Genomic DNA, 16468 nt, shown 5'->3' with positions numbered 1-16468 from the left:
TGCGGCTGTTTTTTTTTTTTACTGGCTTTGATGGGGAGGATGAAATCAGCTTCTTGGATAGAGCTGGGCTCAGCTTCCTTCCTCTGCCTTGGCCTGAAGCCCCCAGAGCCTGGAATAGGTAACAGCTTCCCTCAGATCTCCAGGCAGGGGTTGGGGGAAAGGAGATGAAAGGACGAAGGAGGGTCTGAAACAGCATTATGTGGAGAGAGCAGACTGCAGAGAACAGATATTCTCTGATACCCCAGATTCTAGTAATTCTAATGGTCATATCCTTTTTTTTTTTTTTCTTTTTGGTCCTATACCCTGTCTTTGTTTTATTTTTTTTTTATTTTTATTTAAATTTTTATTTAATTTATTTTTTTGGCCACACCACATGGCATGTGGGATCCTAGTTCCCCAACCCGGGATCGAACCCACACCCCCTGCAGTGGGAGCATGGAGTCTTAACCACTGGACCGCCAGAGAAGTCCCTTGGTTTTATTATTTAGGAAATATGGTCACCACAGGTATACTTGGCCCAGACAGTGGCCAGAAGACCCTGGAGAGAAAGAAGCAAGAGCTGAAAGGATGGCCCTGGGGTGTTTTGGAAGTCCACTTCTGAGGAGAGACGGGATGCCAGAGTCAGAGAAGGGTGCGGGACTCCAGACATTCACAAGCTCACAGGGCATTAGAAGAAGCCACTGGAGGCCTGACAGACATAATTCCAGGTTCTGAGATAATCATTATCCAAAATGTCATCCACGCCCTGGATTTCAGGCTCTTGGAGGAGCTTATGTCTTATATATGTTTGCATTTTATCAGAAAAGCACTGGGCCTCGCATAGAGCAGGTGCTTCATAAACGCCTGTCAAGGGCTTCCCTGGTGGCACAGTGGTTAAGAATCCGCCTGCCATTGCAGGGGACACGGGTTCGAGCCCTGGTCCAGGAAGATCCCGCACGCTGCGGAGCGATTAAGCCCGCGCTCCACCACAAGAGAAGCCACCGCAGTGAGAAGCTCACCCAGCGCAACGAAGAGTAGCCCCCGCTCTCCACAACTAGAGAAAGCCCGCGCAACTAGAAAAAAAATTTTTATAACTAAAATAAATAAATAAATGCCTGTCAATACTGAGCTGTGAAATGACTGGGAGAGGAGGGTGTGGCAAGAGTGTCTGGCAGGGAGCCCCAGGGCAAAGGCAGGGAAGTCCAGTGGTCAGAGCCGGCTTGCCTTCACTGAGGTGTCTCAGGCGATGGGCAGAAAGAAAGGCTGGGGTCTTAGCAAGAGCCGTCTGCATGCTCTGGCTATTCTCCGAATCCTCAGTCCAGGTGTCTTCAGCTCTGGGCCTCCATCCTTGAATGAAGCTCCAAGTTCCTGTCCTACCCTCAGGAGGATAAGGGATAAAAGGTACAGCAAGGAAGGAAAGGGAAAGCCCCTTAAGGAGGAGTCAAGGAAGACACAGAAGAGTAAGGGCAACTGAGGGCAAGGGCCTGAAGGATGGGGAGAGGGAGCAAAGAGAGGCCAGGGGCTGCGATCCAAGGAAGCAGTCCCAGACTCGGGAAGATAGAAAACATTTGTACTGGGCTTCCGTTTACAAAGCCCTTCCTACACCGCAGCACGTTATTAATCCCACTTTGTGCTGAGGAAACAGAGGCTCTTAGATATTAAGGGACTTGTCCTGGGGACTTCACTAGTGGTGGTGAAGGTGGGCCTCAGCCCAGGTTTTCCGATTTCAAAGCCTGTATTCCTCCCCTCCCACAAGAACAGCCCCAGAGAGACTGAAGACTTAGGGAAGAAATAAATGAAGGGGCTTCCGGTGGACTTGTTTGAGAAGAAAGGGTGGGTGATGTGGATTTTTGAAACTTCTTTCCGCATCCAGTTTTTATGTAGATTCAGAAGAAATTGCCAAGTATAAGTCAGGGGGCGGGCAACGCTCCATTATTGAGATCTGGGGGGAGGGAGATGGTGAGGAAGGGGAATGTGGAGAGAAAAGATTGAGCCTGAGATTAAAGATGGGAGAGAACTAAGAGGTCGGGGCTGAAAAGGGGGCAAGAGAGCCACAGGAGGAAGGGTCTGGACCCTTAAAACTTCCTTTGCCTGGAGACATGGGTGTAGGGCAAAGGGAGGGGGGAGGACATTTCTATCTCATGACAAAAGAAAGTCACACAATTATTTTGTTCTCTGCTCTGGGGCGGGTGGGCGCCCATATTTACCAGAGGGACCGAGGTCGCTGTAGCAACCACACATCTGGGCCCCGGAATCCAGATGTGCTATATCCAGAAGCCATAGCAGAACGATGAGGCAAACATGTGAGGCTCTCCAGTGCTGGCCCCACAGCTGGGAAGAGGACAGAGGACCGGAGTGGGGAGGTGAAGGGAGAAGGGGGGTCAGAAGGAGGAGGAGAGGGCTGAGGCGGGGAGAAGAGAGGAAGTCATGGAAGGGGACAGGGAATGTGGACAAAGGAGTGGAAAGGGCCATGGAAACGGGGTGGTGCACACAGGGTTTGCAGCAGGAGGAGATGAGAAGACCCAGAAAAAAGAAAGGGAGCAGACAGTGAAGCAGAGGGGGAGGAAGGGAAAAATACAAAAACAAACAGGTGAACAAAGAATAAAGGGTCTGAAAGAGAAGGTGATGACTCGTGGTGGGTAGAGGGCAAAGAAAGGCAGGAAAGAAGTCTAGAGAAAAAGAAGAGGGAGAGACAGTGGGTCAGGGGTGATAAGAGGAACGAAGGGCAGACTCTGAGGAAGGAAAGCAGCAGAACTGAAAGATAAAGAGGGTCTGAGCCAGAAGGGGGCCAACAGGAGGTGCAGGAGTGACAATGGCCAGCATGCTGCGGTGGCCTTCGACGGGGCTGCAGCTGGAGACCCACGTGGGCCTGAAGGGCGGCAGACTGACCTGCCTTCCCCCTCCACAGCACACCCACTCTCCACGCCTCTCCTGGTCCTTCCCACCACCCATGCCCTTGGCCAAGAGAGTCTGACTCTCGGTTCACACCACAGTGCCAGCTGTCCCTTGCCACTAAGCCAGAGGAGCTGTATGCCCCACCCCAGAGCACCCAGTCTGAGATGCCAGTACTTCAAGCACTTTCCTGAGCTGGGGTCAGGAAAGAGAAAAAGCGATGGGACAATGAAACAGTGATGGACCCAGATTGGAGAAAAGCGGAACTGAGGAGAAAAGGACAATGTAAATGGAGGGAGAAAAGAGCAGGGGAGGAGAGAAAAGTGTGTCCACTAAGGACCAGGCAGCCTGCACGTCATTTTTCCTCCCCACATCAACCCTGAGAAGTAGGTAGGAGTACCCCATTTTACAGATGAGGAAACTAAGGCTCAGAGTGTTTGTTACCTACCAAGGACACCCACTAACAAAAGGCAAAGCAGGGACTCCAACTCAGGTGCTCTGCCTGCAAAATCCCTGTTCTCCTTGCACTCACTGCATAAGGCTGGAAACGGCTGGAGGGACCTTGGGACAGGAAGTGCTGGCGGAGGAGCCAGGGCTGCCCTCTGGAGGGAGGAGAGGCCTAGTTCCTGGGGGCCCTAGGTTCCAGGTTGCCATAGTTACTTGGTCTGTTTTCACCCCAAACACAGTAATGGGGAAGCGGGGGAGCCTGGCTGAACACGTGAGGTTCTTCCCGCTTTCAGCCCTCGGCTTATGGCCCGGGCAGCCCCTGTCCAGCCACCTGGGCATTGAGCCCAGGCCTAGCCCACACCCTCCCGCTGACCCAGGACACTCCTGCAGGGCCAGGCCCGTGGTGCTGCTGGACAGGAGCTGCTGATGGGGATCCCCCCCAGGCTGAGTGAGACTCGGCCCCTCACACGTTGCCCTGTTCCCCTTCCTCCTAATTAGAAAACACAGCCTTTCCTGCTGGCCCCATGCTCCTCCTTTTCTTTCAACTGGACTCTCACGTTTCAGTTTCCTCCAGTTTAGGGCTAAGGAGATGCTCCTCAACATGCCCCTTCCCTCCAAACACTGCCCCCTTCTCCACTGTGTCTCCTCCTTTCTGGGCTCACAGCCCCTGGCCCCATCTCCACTGTTAGTTCAAGCTGCTAATCCTGGAAAGCAAGGTGGGGGAGAACCTGCAAGAATGCAGAGGACCCAGGGAGGACGCTCACCCTGAAGGGCGTGGGGCCCCCTGTCCTTCCTGTTTACTCAGACACATTCTGGGATCTGCATCCTCCAGCCTGTCACGCCATGGGACAGCCCTCCCCCACTCCCCACTCCCCCGCTCCCCCGCTAGACAGCAGACATACCCGCGTTGCAGGAGTGGGGATAAGGGGATGACGTGAGCTCTGCGATCACACACCCACCCCACCCCAGAGCCAGCCATGTCTTCAGTACTTGATTCTCTGAACCCTGGCCCTATGCAAGTCACTTTCCCCAGAATTCCCCGTCACGAGCCAGTTAGGCAGGCACCATTCCTTCAACTCTCTCCAAGTTGTTTATTTAATAATAAAAAAGAAGATATGCACATACATACACCTGACCTCCCTCCACCTCTCCTCCTTGACTCTCAGGAACTAGCTCCAAAATGTAAAAACTTCCCTAGTCCTGCCTGGGGACTAAATTCCCACCTCCACCCCCCAAACAGAAACAAAAGAATAAAGAGTGTACAGGAGCCCACCTACCCCAAAACTTAAGCTCATTCAACACCCTCAAAGAAAGAAGCAGGGACACGGGGTTCACAGAAATGAGGAGCCCTATATTCCAAAAAGGGGTGAGAAGAGAGGAAAACTTCCCCCCACCTCCAAATAAGTGCTTAACCCCCATACCCTGTCTTTCCTTTACCAATTGCCCCCAGCCCAGGGATCAGGAAAATTCGAAACAGTCCCACTTGGTCGCCCCCACCCCCTGCCCCCCAGTTCTAAGTCAGTGTGAGTCGTAGAGGTCAGGGATGATTGAGGTAGAGGGCTGACGGGCGGCCTGGTGGGCCTGGCTGGCTGCAGAAGCTGGCAAGGGGCCACCTGTGGCATTGCCCGGGCTTGAGGACGGCTGTTTTCGGAGTGAGGGGGGCACCGTGGAGGTCTTGATGTGGATCACCCTGGTGTCCATGACCTCACACTCGATCTGCATCATCTCCTCATAGTCTCCCGGGGGCCCCCGGCCTGACAGGGTCTCTGTGAGAAGCGGGGAGTTAGGGAAGAGGAGAAGGGGTAGGCAGACGGAGAGGAGGGGTCAGAACGGTAGAGGTGGACAGTGGGGGAAGGGCAGTGGCGAGGAAGCAGAGCCCCAGTGGGAGTTAAATGAGAGGGGAGGGAGGGAGGTGGCGCAGGGGGAAGGAAGGAAGTCGGGAGACAAATGACACTGATGAGTGTGAGGTCACAGGGGAGAGGACAGCAAGAGAACAATAAAGAAGAGGCCGGCAGGCTCCCAGCCCACAGCCCTCTGCCCGCACACCCTAAGCAGCTTCACCGAGGGAGGACCCGCACCTTCATCTTCCTCCCAGCAGTGTCCTGCATTTTATTTTTCTCTCCAGACATTTCTGGCTTCTTCTCACCCATGCATCTAGCATCTCTCTAGAATTACCACTCCTGTCCCCATCTCCCCCCTCAACTCCTCATGCTGGGTCTCCCCACTGGAACTTCCTTGTTCCTCTATTTCAGGACCCCTCCCCACATTGGGCAGAGAAAGAATTACCATTGGGGGCCATGGCGGGCATCACCAGGGACATCTTGGGCCGAGAGGTCTTGTTGTGGCTGATGGCTGGGAGCAGCAAGTGGTCCTGGGAAACAGAGGGGCCAGGCTGGGAGGGTGGAGGAAAAGATGTTGACAGGCTCCCCGGCCCTACTCTACAGCCTCAACCTGCAGGCAGACTGCTGGGGAACCCAGGGTGACGGGGATGGGGCCAGGAGGAGAAACTCACCCTTCGGAAGGAGACAACATAAAATGTGTCTTCCCGTCGGTCAATTGCATCCAGGAACTCTGGCTGCGAACGGTCTGGTTGACGATATAGCTGCAGCTGGCCCACAGCATCCCTAGGTGGGCAGGGAAACGGGATTGGCGAGGAACTAAGCCCAGTGCCCAGTTCCCAGTGCGGAAGGGGGAAAGGATGAGAGAAAGACAGGAGACCCCCAGGGGATAAGGGGAGCATCACGCCATTGGTGGCAATGATGATGAGCACAGGACAGCTCCTGAGGGTATAGCTCTTTAGGGTGGAACCTCACTTAACAAATAAGTGCCCCCCTTCAAGACTCACCTTTCTGGGGGCCCAGGGGGTTGGGTGGGGACTGCCTTAACTGGAGGCAACTTCTTCCATAGCTGAGACTTCTGGAAGGAGAAGTATCTGAGGATTTGAAGAGGGTGGAGGAAAAAGGGAAAAGAAACAGACAGCCCCTGGGAGCTGACGCCACCGCACACCCACCCTCCTACTGCCCCCAAAGCCCCATAACAAGATGCCCTCTTAAAATCCCCAGGACATTCAGCCCTTGTTTTCAAGTGGCTTTCCTTGAACAGCCCCACCCCCTCCTACCTGTCTCTCCTGTGGCCTCTGGGGCATCTTCCGCCGGCCTCTCTGGTGGCGTTGGACCCAGCCACTCAGCTCATCAGCAAGCCTGGGCAAGCAGAGGACGGGTAAAACCTCTGTGCCAGGCCAAGACTCCCACTCTCCTCGCCCACGCATAGGAGGGAAGAGAGAGGGCACAGAGAGCTGGTGCTTCAGCACACAGTGACAGCCAGGCTGTCTGCGGAGGGGCCTCGGGACAAGAGGGAAGACGCCCCAGTTGTGAATGCCCCACACCTCAGGGACTCGGTTCTGTTGAAGTGCCGGCAATCAGAGGAGAGGAAGAGCTGGTCCAGGTCTCTCAGCAGCAGCTCCTTGGTGCCCCCAGGGAAGGCTGTCAGGTTCCTGGAGTGAGGCAGGGACGAGGCAATGACCTGAGGCTGCCCAGTGCTCTCCCATCAACGGAGAAGGTCATGCTGGCAAGAGAGCAACTCCAGCTCCCCTCAAAAGGAAAGGTCACTCTGGGGGAGAAGACACACTCAAAAGAGAGAGGGCCCTCTCCTCACCTGAAACTTGGCTGGCCCGTGGAGCTGGGCTGGGTCTCCTTGGGACCCTGGGAGGGATGCTGGGGGTGCTCGACTCTGTGAACTGGCTCTTGCGCCGAGAACTCCAGCAAGTGTCTCTGGGGTCGAGGCTCCTCTCTGCTCATCCGAGGAGAGATGGGAGCTGGAGGAGGCTCACTGATGCTGTGGATAGGAAAGGACAGAGCACGAGGAAGAATTCCAGCTTTACTGAGGGGCTAGTTAAGGGGGAGGGCTCTACAGATAGCCCGCCTGGTTCCGATCTGTACTACAAGACTGAATCTCTTCATCTGTAGGACGGAAAGAGAGAAGTCCCTACTCATCGAGCCAGAAAACATGAGGAAAGGAGAGTGCTTAACCAAGGACCCAGAACTCACTAAGCACTTAATAGTCACTATTTTTATCAATGTTCTCACCACCATCTCCTCCAGGACATAACACTTATGAGAGCAATGAGGGAACAAGAAGGGACTGACTGGATACACCCACCATCAGTGCCAAGGACATCAGAGCTGTCTGTGTGCAAGTAATGAAAGTGACTGTGCCAGAGCAGGCAATCAGGCAGCCGGCGGGTGGGCTCCACCCAGAAGGCTCTGGGGAGGCAACGAGGGTCTCACCTGACAGGCCCAAAGTTGAAGGCAATGAAGAGAAGGAAGACCATGATGCAGACCACCTTCCTGTTTCCAGACCCTAACTTGAGCTCGCTGTTCTAAGATGCAGAGAAAGAGAGAAGCCAGAGAGGGGGAGTCATCCCAAGGAGCCCGTACTCCCACGGGTCTCCCAAGGACACCCGGGTCTTACCTCAGCCAGCAGGGCCTCCAGCCGCCGGCGGAGGGCAGCATTCTCCCGCCGGAGCTGCTGGTTGTCGGCCAGCACAGCCTGCAGCCGAGCTTCCAGCCCCTGCAGATACTCCTTCTTCTTCCTCCGGGACTGGCAGGCCGACTCCCGGTTCTTGATCATTCGCTGCTGCCGCTTCAGCAGCTTTGCCTGGGCACAAAAGGGTCAGAGAGAGAGGGAAAGAGGGGAGGGAGAGGGGCATCACACCCTCCAACTCCAGGGACCGATCACCCAGAGCTCACAGGGGCCACTCTCCTGCCTTCCTAACCTCTACCTACAGAGCCAGAGAGAGGTTCTCCCTCTCTGCCAAAACATTCCAGGGAAGGGGCCCTTCTCTCAACCACTCCCTAATGCTGTTCCTCAGCACTGAGAGAAGTTAGACTATAGGAAGAACTTCCCCCATCCTGGTTCTTGGTGGAACCTCAGTTCCTTTCCTTGATGGGTGGTCTTCCTTCTTCTCAATTCTCCTTTTTAGTACCCGAAGTTGACGCTTGCTAAAATAAGAGAACAGTTTACCTGGTCTTCCCCTAGGAAGCAGCCTCCCTCTTCTCTAACACAGGATGACTCCCCTGACTTTGATGTACTAAGACCACGCCCACCTCTCCATCTGCAGGGGTAGCAAACCCAAGGATCCTAAAACTACACGGAGTAGATACTCATATATAAAAGAGGTCCACGTTAACCTTCAGGACCATCTTACGGGCCTGCTTCCTCACTTTTTGCTCCCTTCTCACTCCACAGTTCTCTCCCATGACAGTTCTCTTCTCTTCCCATTACTAGCCCTACTCCTCTCCTCCCCAGTAAATGCTTACATCCACCTCAGGCGGGCAGGAGTTCCCAGGCATGGGAGCTGGAACAATGCTCTTCCTCTCAGGCCGTGGAGCAGGGGGGGTCAGTCCCTCAGGCTGGACTCGAATAGCACCTTGGATGAGAACAACTGGGGACACTGGGGCAAGTGGACAGGAGAAGGAGGTCAGAGAGCTGGAAGTCAGGTGGGTTCCTTGTGTCCACACCCACACCTGAGCACCCAAGTGTCGGGAGGCTCAATGGCTGTGAGCCCCCTGAGAAGGTCAATCCAGGCCACCTCCTTCTCTCCTTCTTTAGTACCTGGGGGTGGCTGGACAAGGGGCTGCAAAAGGACAGTGGTGCTGGGAGGCACAGCTCTCGGTGGCATCGGGACAGTGGTTATCACCACAGGTTTGGGCTGCAGTGGTGGCTTCCGGGCGGGCAGGGGTTTGCCTGAAGGAAGGTGAAAGGAAGGAAGGAAGAAGAAATGTCAGGACTATAGGCCTCTTGTGAGAGACTCCAGGTGTCAGGAGGCCTCATTACCTGAGGAGCCATCAGAGGACAGGCCCATGCTGATCTGGACAGCTCCAAGTTGGGGGGCCTAGAGACATCCCGCAGAGTACACCCCTTGAGGGGATGGGGACTCTGTCTTCACTTCCAGTACCTCCTCTCCTATAAAAGCCTATGTGGGGCATTCCAGAAGATATGTGAGTCAGGAGGAGTGCTGAGGAGACGGAGCTGAAGAAGAGAAAGCTCTCACACCTCTGAGAGCCAGAAGGAACGCACCGCGGCTGGAGGGAAGAAGGAAGTGGATGCTCACCTGGTTGGGGGACTCCGCAGAGAGCGGGGAAGCCTCTGAGTTGATGGAGGAAGATGGAGAGACAGGCTCTATCTTAATCTGGACATCTGCGGAACAGTGGGATGAGACAAAAAGCTGGATATCAGACAAACACTGAAGGAGAAGAGAGCTAAGATGGGGAAATGGGAGACATGGTCATTTCTCCTTGTACCTGCAAGGAAAACTCTTCTGGCCCAGGAGGGCAATCCAGAGGAGGGGCACCATGGAGCTGCTAATCTGCTGCCTCTCCTCCTACCTCTTTACCCAGGACTCCCTTTCTCCTTCCGTGGCCCCTATCAGTTGTTTTTCACCGCCTGCTCAGCTTCCCTCAAGGCTGTCCCTGTGCTTCTGCTCTCCTCTTTCTTCCTCACACACCTTGTCCATTCACATGGAGGAGGCCCAAGCAGGAGGATTCGGCAGCATTCATAAGGGCCCAGAATCCTGTCTGGCTGGATTTCCACCTCATCCTGGCCCAACACGATCACGCATTGCCACACTGACAACTGCCCAGTCTGCATCTCTACCCTTGACTGCCCCCCTGCACCCTGATCCTGACTCCCAAGCTGCCTGCTGGTCACTTTCTTTCTCAAGCCTCGCCGTTCACCCAAATTCAACTGGCCTTAAACAGGGCTCACTGCTTGTCCCTTCATACAGATTCTCTTCCTTCTGCCAGCCTTCAAAGCTCAGTCACCTCTAAGCCTTCATGGCTTCTGTTAAACCTATCTATAAAAATAAAAATAAAAACAAAGAAAAAAAAACCTATCTATAAGACCTGTTGATTGCCCCATGTAGGTGAACCCGTCCGAGGGCCAGATTCAGCCCTGAGGTCGATGGTCCGCTACTACCTCTGGTCCACAGCACGCATTTTGATACTTAACTATATGATTGCCACTACTGCTATTTCAAAATGTCATAACTACTTATATATTTTGATAGGTAATACAGTCATATGATACAAAATCCCAAAGGAAGGAAGGGGAATTCAGTGAAAAGGAAATTTCATTCCCTTGTCAACCAGACACCCAGATCCCCTCCTCAGAGGTGACCACTGTTTGAGCTATTAACCATGTGTTATAAACCTCATGAAACTCTCCAAAAGCAAGGATTATGTCTTATGCTTCATGTCTATCAAAGTGATGGGTAAAGTACAGGCCCTCAAAAATACCTAAATACCAGGGGAGACTCTGACTCCAAAACCACTATCCTTTGCAAAACCATCAATAATCTTTCGCTGTTATAGACTTTTCAATCCGTATTTTGTTTGTCCTCTTTGTAACATTTAATCCGTATGCTGGATATGAGCTGTTTGTCCCTCCAAATCCACTCTCCATCTTTCCCTGCCCTACTCTGAGGCCCGGGGGAAAACATGAATGGAGTGCACCTTGGGGCTTTCTTGCCTTCTAGCTTCTCGTTAAAGTTCAACCAAAGGGAGGCGGTGCTAGGAAACCCTGAAGTCGCTTTGAAATCAATAATCAACATGGGGGCTTCCCTGGTGGCGCAGTGGTTGAGAGTCCGCCTGCCAATGCAGGGGACACGGGTTCGTGCCCCCGTCCGGGAGGATCCCACATGCCGCCGAGCGGCTGGGCCCATGAGCCATGGCCGCTGAGCCTGCACGTCCGGAGCCTGCGCTCCGCGACGGGAGAGGCCACAACAGTGAGAGGCCCGCGTACCGCAAAAAAAAAAAATAAAATAAAATAAAATAAAATAAAATAAAATAAAATAAAATAAATAAAATAACCAACACGTCCCACACTGAATTCACCACGTGCTCCCTGACCAGCGGGCTCCTGCTCCTGCAGGCTCTATCCAGTGGTCGGTACCCTCACCCACCGGGTGGCTGCCCTAGCCAGAAACCCAGGCACACTCTTTCACCCCTATCTCTCTTCAATGCCCAGGGGGGTCACTGCACTCATCCATTCTAATTCATGCTTCCTCAAATCTGCCTTCTTCTCAGCAGCTGAGTATCTTACTTGATTAACCGCATGAACCTCTTTCTTGGTCCTCCTTCTGCTTCCAGTCCTATGTCTCTGCAATCCACTCTCTACTCTGCCACCAGAGTCCTCTTCCTAATAATATTGCTCTCCTGCTTGACTCTTCAAAGGCTCCCAACTGCCCACAGGAAAAAAGCTAAGAGTCCCTTAGCAGGGTTCCTACCTGGCCCTGCAGCCTCTGCATCTCCTAGCCCTTCTTTACTACCCCACCTCACATCCTCTCTAAAGAGATGCAGGTTCCTTACAAACACAACCAGTCCCCACGTTCTCCTTCTGGCTAATTCCTATGTGTCCTTTGAAACTCGGCTCAGGAAACCCCTCCGCCTAGAGTACACCCTTGAGCCAGCCCCAATCGGGTGAGAGGCCCCCTCTTGTGAGCTTTCAGGGTGCCTGTGACAGGCTCTATCCTAGAATTAGTACACCTTGCTTGGCTTTCTTCCCCCCACCACACTACAGGGGCCTCAAGTCAGTGTGGTGGTCAACGTGTTCTTCACCTTTGCAACTCCAGCACCGTGTCCAGTATCTGGCATGGAGTAGCTGCTCAATAAACATATAAGAGTAACTAAACTCAATAACGCTTTTCAAAACAGCACAAACAATGTTACTTGTAGAATCCAGGAGTTGGGTATATGGTATTCCAACTTTTCTGTATAATAAAACCTTCAGGGGGAAAGTCACATAGATAAAAATGCCCTAAACTGTCTGCAAGTTTATGCAAAGCAACAGGAAGTTAAATCACACAACAGGTGACTAGGAACAAGAAAAGAAAGAAAAATCATCCCCATTTCTTCCGTGCTTCGCTGGCTGTGATTTCCTGAAATCCTCCCTCCCGCTCCCGGCCTCTCTCCTGGTTATCTGCCATTTCTCCTCCCCACCTTTTCCTCCCCGTCCTGCTGACTGCACTCCCGCTTCCCATACACACGTGCGCGTGCATGTGTGTACACGCATACATACACTCTACCTTGGTAAAGCCTGAGGATGGTGCAGGCTCTTATTACCTGAGGCATCATCAGAGGTGGGGCCCACATTGATCTGGACGGTTTCAAATGGGGATGTTGGATCATCTCCCAGGAGGCAGAGTGAGGGTGTCAAGGACTCTGACTTCACGACCAGCACCTCCCCTACACCAGAGGCCTGGGTACGAGTCAGGGTAAAGCAGGGGGGACAGAAACGAGGAAAGAAAACAAAGGACATGTTGAGAGTAAGAGCAAGAACAAAAGCTTTCGAGCTTACAAATCACCAATTACTTGACATTCATACTCAGCATCTCCCTAGGCTGTGTCTGGCCCCTGGTTCTCTCTTTTTATTTTATTCCTGGGAGGGGTGATGAAGTCTCATGATTTCAAATATTGCCTTCGAGTGGACAAGAAAAGTTCCAGAATTCTCAGCAGTTAACAACTCTCTTCTTCCCAGGCCCCCCATGGCTGCCACATTTCTCTGTATATTAAAAAACTCCACCTTCAACCCTAGACAACCAAAGAATGGAAATGTGAAAAATGAGGATATAAAAGAAATGGCAAAGGCAGAAAAGAAGCCTCCCACCAACACCCCATGACTCACAGCACACAAATCATTTCCTCAGCATCTATAGGTGAAGTCGAGGGAGCTGAGTCCCTGCCACAGACAGTAGGAGGGAGATGACTCTCACCTGGCTGGAGGGCTCTGCAGAAAGGCGCGAGGATTCAGAGCTGAGGGAGGAGGAAGAGGAGGGGGAGGATGGCTCAGACTTCACCTGAAGATCTGGAGAGAAAGGGGTTAGAAAATAACCTGGAAGCAGAGCCTGACAAGAGTCCAAAAAGTGTCCAGGATTATGGGGTAAGGACCCCTCACTGGGGCAAGGGGGAACGAACACATAAAGAATCAAAGAGGGAGAAGAGTACGCAGGCAATCAGGTGGAGGAAGCGTGAGGATAAGAGGAACTGCAGTTTCTGGGAAACAACGGAAGCTCAGGGTTTCTGGATGAGGGAATCACACAGGGTAGCTTACCTGGGAAGATAGGCAGAGAGTCCCAGGGGGGTTCAGGAGGGCTGACATCCATCCCCAAATCCAGGGAACTGCTGCCAAACTGAATAAGGGAGCATATTAGATGGCAAGAGTGTGAGGATGAAGGGGTGGCTCCAGATGACCTCAGGCCTAGGGATGAGTCCTGGTTCTGCGACCACCCTCACCCACCAAGCGTAAAAGACCAAGCTGGGGAGCGATACCGGGACATCCTGCTCCGGGCAAAGGAAGAGCTGCGTCTGCTCCTCGGCCACTTCATCCAGGCCGGTGTATAAGGTGCTGTCTGCAAGAGGTGCGGAGGGTCGGGGGGTCTTCCGGTAGCGCAGCTTTCGGATCCACACAAAGCCCTCGACCCATCCCTCATTGGCTCGGCTCGGTCAGACCCACCGCCCGCCCACTTGAAAAGTGATATAGCCAAAGAACTTCAGCCCCTCCCTCCCCGACCCCGGAACAACTCCATATTTCCGCAGGAGCGGAGGTCTTCCCCAACTCCCACATCCCCCGAAAGCACAACTAGCCTCCCGTTCCGCCCTCTTTCAGATGGTGCATTCCGTATTTGCCCAGCCTTCCTCTTTGGGCCTCCGCTTCCTCCTGCGTGCCTCAGGGTCACAGTACGCCACAGCCCTTTCCCCTCCCCGAGGCCTCACTCCGCGCACCCCAGTCCTCCGGGCTCAGCAAATTGTCGGTGAAAAAGCGCGTCGGGTCCGCAATCTCGCTGAGGAGCATCAGCTCCGCCATCTTTCCCCCCCGCCCCCCCAACCATGAGACGGCTCCCAAGGCCCGCCTCTCCCCATCATCAACTAATCAGTTGGCGCTTAAAAAAAAGGGGGCGGCCCAGAAGCTCTACCCACCAGTAAGAGACCTGGGCACTGAGCACATGAGTCAATAGAAGAGGAGGCTGTACAGGCCGGGCCAATGGGAGTGCGGCAGGAGGCTAGCACCTCCGCAGCATCGGGCAGTGAAATTTGCGCATGCGCCAAACAGGACCCAGCCTGAAAGCGCCTAGGAAATGGAGCTACCAGGTTTCGAAGTTTCGCTGTACCCCCCCAGCGTGTCCTAAATTTAGAAGTGTAGACGGCTTCTATTCATCTTCGGAGATGGATAAGCCCCCCAAAACACAGCACACATGACCATATGGCTTTTTAATGGTAAAAGGGTAAAGGGGGACACTGAGACCACTGCTACCTCCCCTAGGAAGGCAAAAGCTGCGAGTGGGATATGGGTGAAACCCTCCCTCTGGGCCACCCCCACCCCCCAAATCTCACAGCATAGACCACACTTCACAGGTTCCTGTTTCTTTTAAGGTTTTAACTTTTAATCAGCCAAACATCTTGCGCAGTCCCTGAGCCAGCCCTGCATCCTGTTTCTTTCCCTGAATGATCACCTTTCCCAGCTCCTCCTGGGCTGCCCGGTTTTTTGGGTCTACCGCCAGCACCTTCTTGAGGTCAGCAGTTGCTTTTTCCAGGTTCCCAAGAGCAGCCTGGGCAACCCCCCTTCGGTACAAGGCCTTTAAATGGCCAGGCTCCCGTTCCAGAACCCGGTCACAGCTCTGGGCTGCCAAATGGGGCTGCCCTAGCAGCAACTGACAGGCAGCCAGGTTGGCATGAAGGACAGTTCGTTCCGGAGAGCCAGGTGGGGGTAAAGTCAGCAACAGCCGAAGAGCCCGTCCATAGCATCGGGCAGCCGATTCAGGGTTCCCAGCTCGGAATAATTCTGTGCCTCTTGCACGTTCTTCCCTGGCCAGGGCCTCCTTCTCAGTGGCCTCCAGTTCCCAGGAGTCCCGGCCCTTGGTGAAGGAGGCCAGTGTGAGCCTGACAGGAGGTCCAGAGCACCCAGGGAGCTGAAGCTCTGCCTGCTCGCCTTGACACATGGACTCCAGGCATTTCTCTATGAGCTCCCCCCAGGTTTCTTCCCTCCATGGGCCTAACCCCATAGTTAGCTCTGTCCAGCCCTCTGGCAGCCCTGACCCCACAGTAAATCCAAAAGCCTGTACCCGGCAGCGGGAGCCCAGCTTGGGTTTGTCCAAGCCATGGCCACGGATTATGATCTTCTTGACAAAGCTCCCATCCGGACAGTACCAGAGATCAGAGGCTTGAAGGGGCTCTGGCACCTCACTGGCTGATCCATGAGACTTAGAGTCTCCTTCAAGTCCAGCGGCCAGTTTTTCAGTTTCTTGAGGATTCTCTAGAATTTGGCTGTCTGAATCTGGGCTCACTCTGAGCTCAAGGATTTCAGTAGGAGGGTCTCGGGGCTGCTGCCTAATCTGAGTAGTTAAATCAAGGTTCTTTTCCCATTGTTGCTGCGGTTGAGAGGTGTCCTTCTCTTCCACTGGATTGACTGGTGGCGTCTCCATTTAGGTACCTGGTCCTTTCCAATGTGGGTAAATAGTTTTGGTCAGAAAGGGATGGACCAGGTTCAGGTCCGCACCTGATTTAAAAAAAATAAGTAAAAATAATGTCATTTGCAGGAATCTTATTTAGATTCCTTTCCCGGCTCGAGCCTCCGTTCCAGCCCCGAACTAACCCAGAACTATAAGTTCCACAATTCCCTGCGGCTTGGGTAGCCGTCCCAACTACGGACACCGATCGAGTCAAAAAGTACCTGGGCGGTCGAAGCGCCTCGCCTGGCGGCAACAGCCGGACCCTTCAAATCACCTCTCTTTCCGAAGCTAAGTGCTACTGAGGTACTGTCCTCGGAGTCTTGCCCCAGGCGGAGAGGACGGTCGGGGGTGGTGGTGGGTGGGCAGGGGACAGCTGGACGGATACACTGACGGCTAACCCTGGAGCCCGCGAGACAGCGAATCTAGTTAAAATCCTGGCGGCCAATCGGGAGGAGGGAGAAGTCAGGTTAGCCCGCCTTTTGGACGTGACGGCATTTCCCCCACACGCTCACCCGCCACACCCCCGTAACCGGGAAGCTCCAGGCCTTAGCAACCGAGCTAGGCCAAATCAAACCTGACTAGGCGAGGTACGGCTGGCCAGGCTACTGAGAGTGAAAATCTAGAGAAGGCCTGGAATGGGAGATTGGG

General features: G+C 53.7%; 2 protein-coding genes across 2 annotated transcripts; both read right to left on the bottom strand.

Annotated features, from left to right (window-relative positions):
• Positions 1–4855: 4855 nt before the first annotated feature.
• Positions 4856–14190, bottom strand: ATF6B (activating transcription factor 6 beta). The gene is given in 19 exon segments (XM_032650540.1): positions 4856–4875; positions 4878–5084; positions 5605–5689; positions 5831–5942; positions 6164–6234; positions 6437–6518; positions 6704–6811; positions 6973–7152; positions 7605–7696; positions 7789–7974; positions 8637–8770; positions 8932–9063; positions 9154–9292; positions 9431–9516; positions 12438–12573; positions 13088–13179; positions 13426–13504; positions 13644–13723; positions 14097–14190. Coding segments are annotated over 19 exon segments (2103 nt in total). The 5' UTR covers positions 14179–14190.
• Positions 14191–14735: 545 nt separating this feature from the next.
• Positions 14736–16250, bottom strand: FKBPL (FKBP prolyl isomerase like). The gene is made up of 2 exons (XM_032650547.1): positions 16042–16250; positions 14736–15867 (listed from the first exon to the last, which is right to left on the bottom strand). The coding sequence occupies exon 2, from the start codon at positions 15791–15793 to the stop codon at positions 14759–14761; it is 1035 nt and encodes a 344-aa protein (XP_032506438.1). The 5' UTR covers positions 15794–15867; positions 16042–16250; the 3' UTR covers positions 14736–14758.
• Between the last annotated feature and the right edge of the window lie 218 nt (positions 16251–16468).

The sequence above is a fragment of the Phocoena sinus genome, chromosome 11 (genome assembly GCF_008692025.1).
Source record: "Phocoena sinus isolate mPhoSin1 chromosome 11, mPhoSin1.pri, whole genome shotgun sequence".
NCBI lineage: Eukaryota > Metazoa > Chordata > Mammalia > Artiodactyla > Phocoenidae > Phocoena > Phocoena sinus.
Note: the sequence above shows the minus strand (reverse complement) of the source record. Positions and strands in the feature narration are given on the sequence as shown.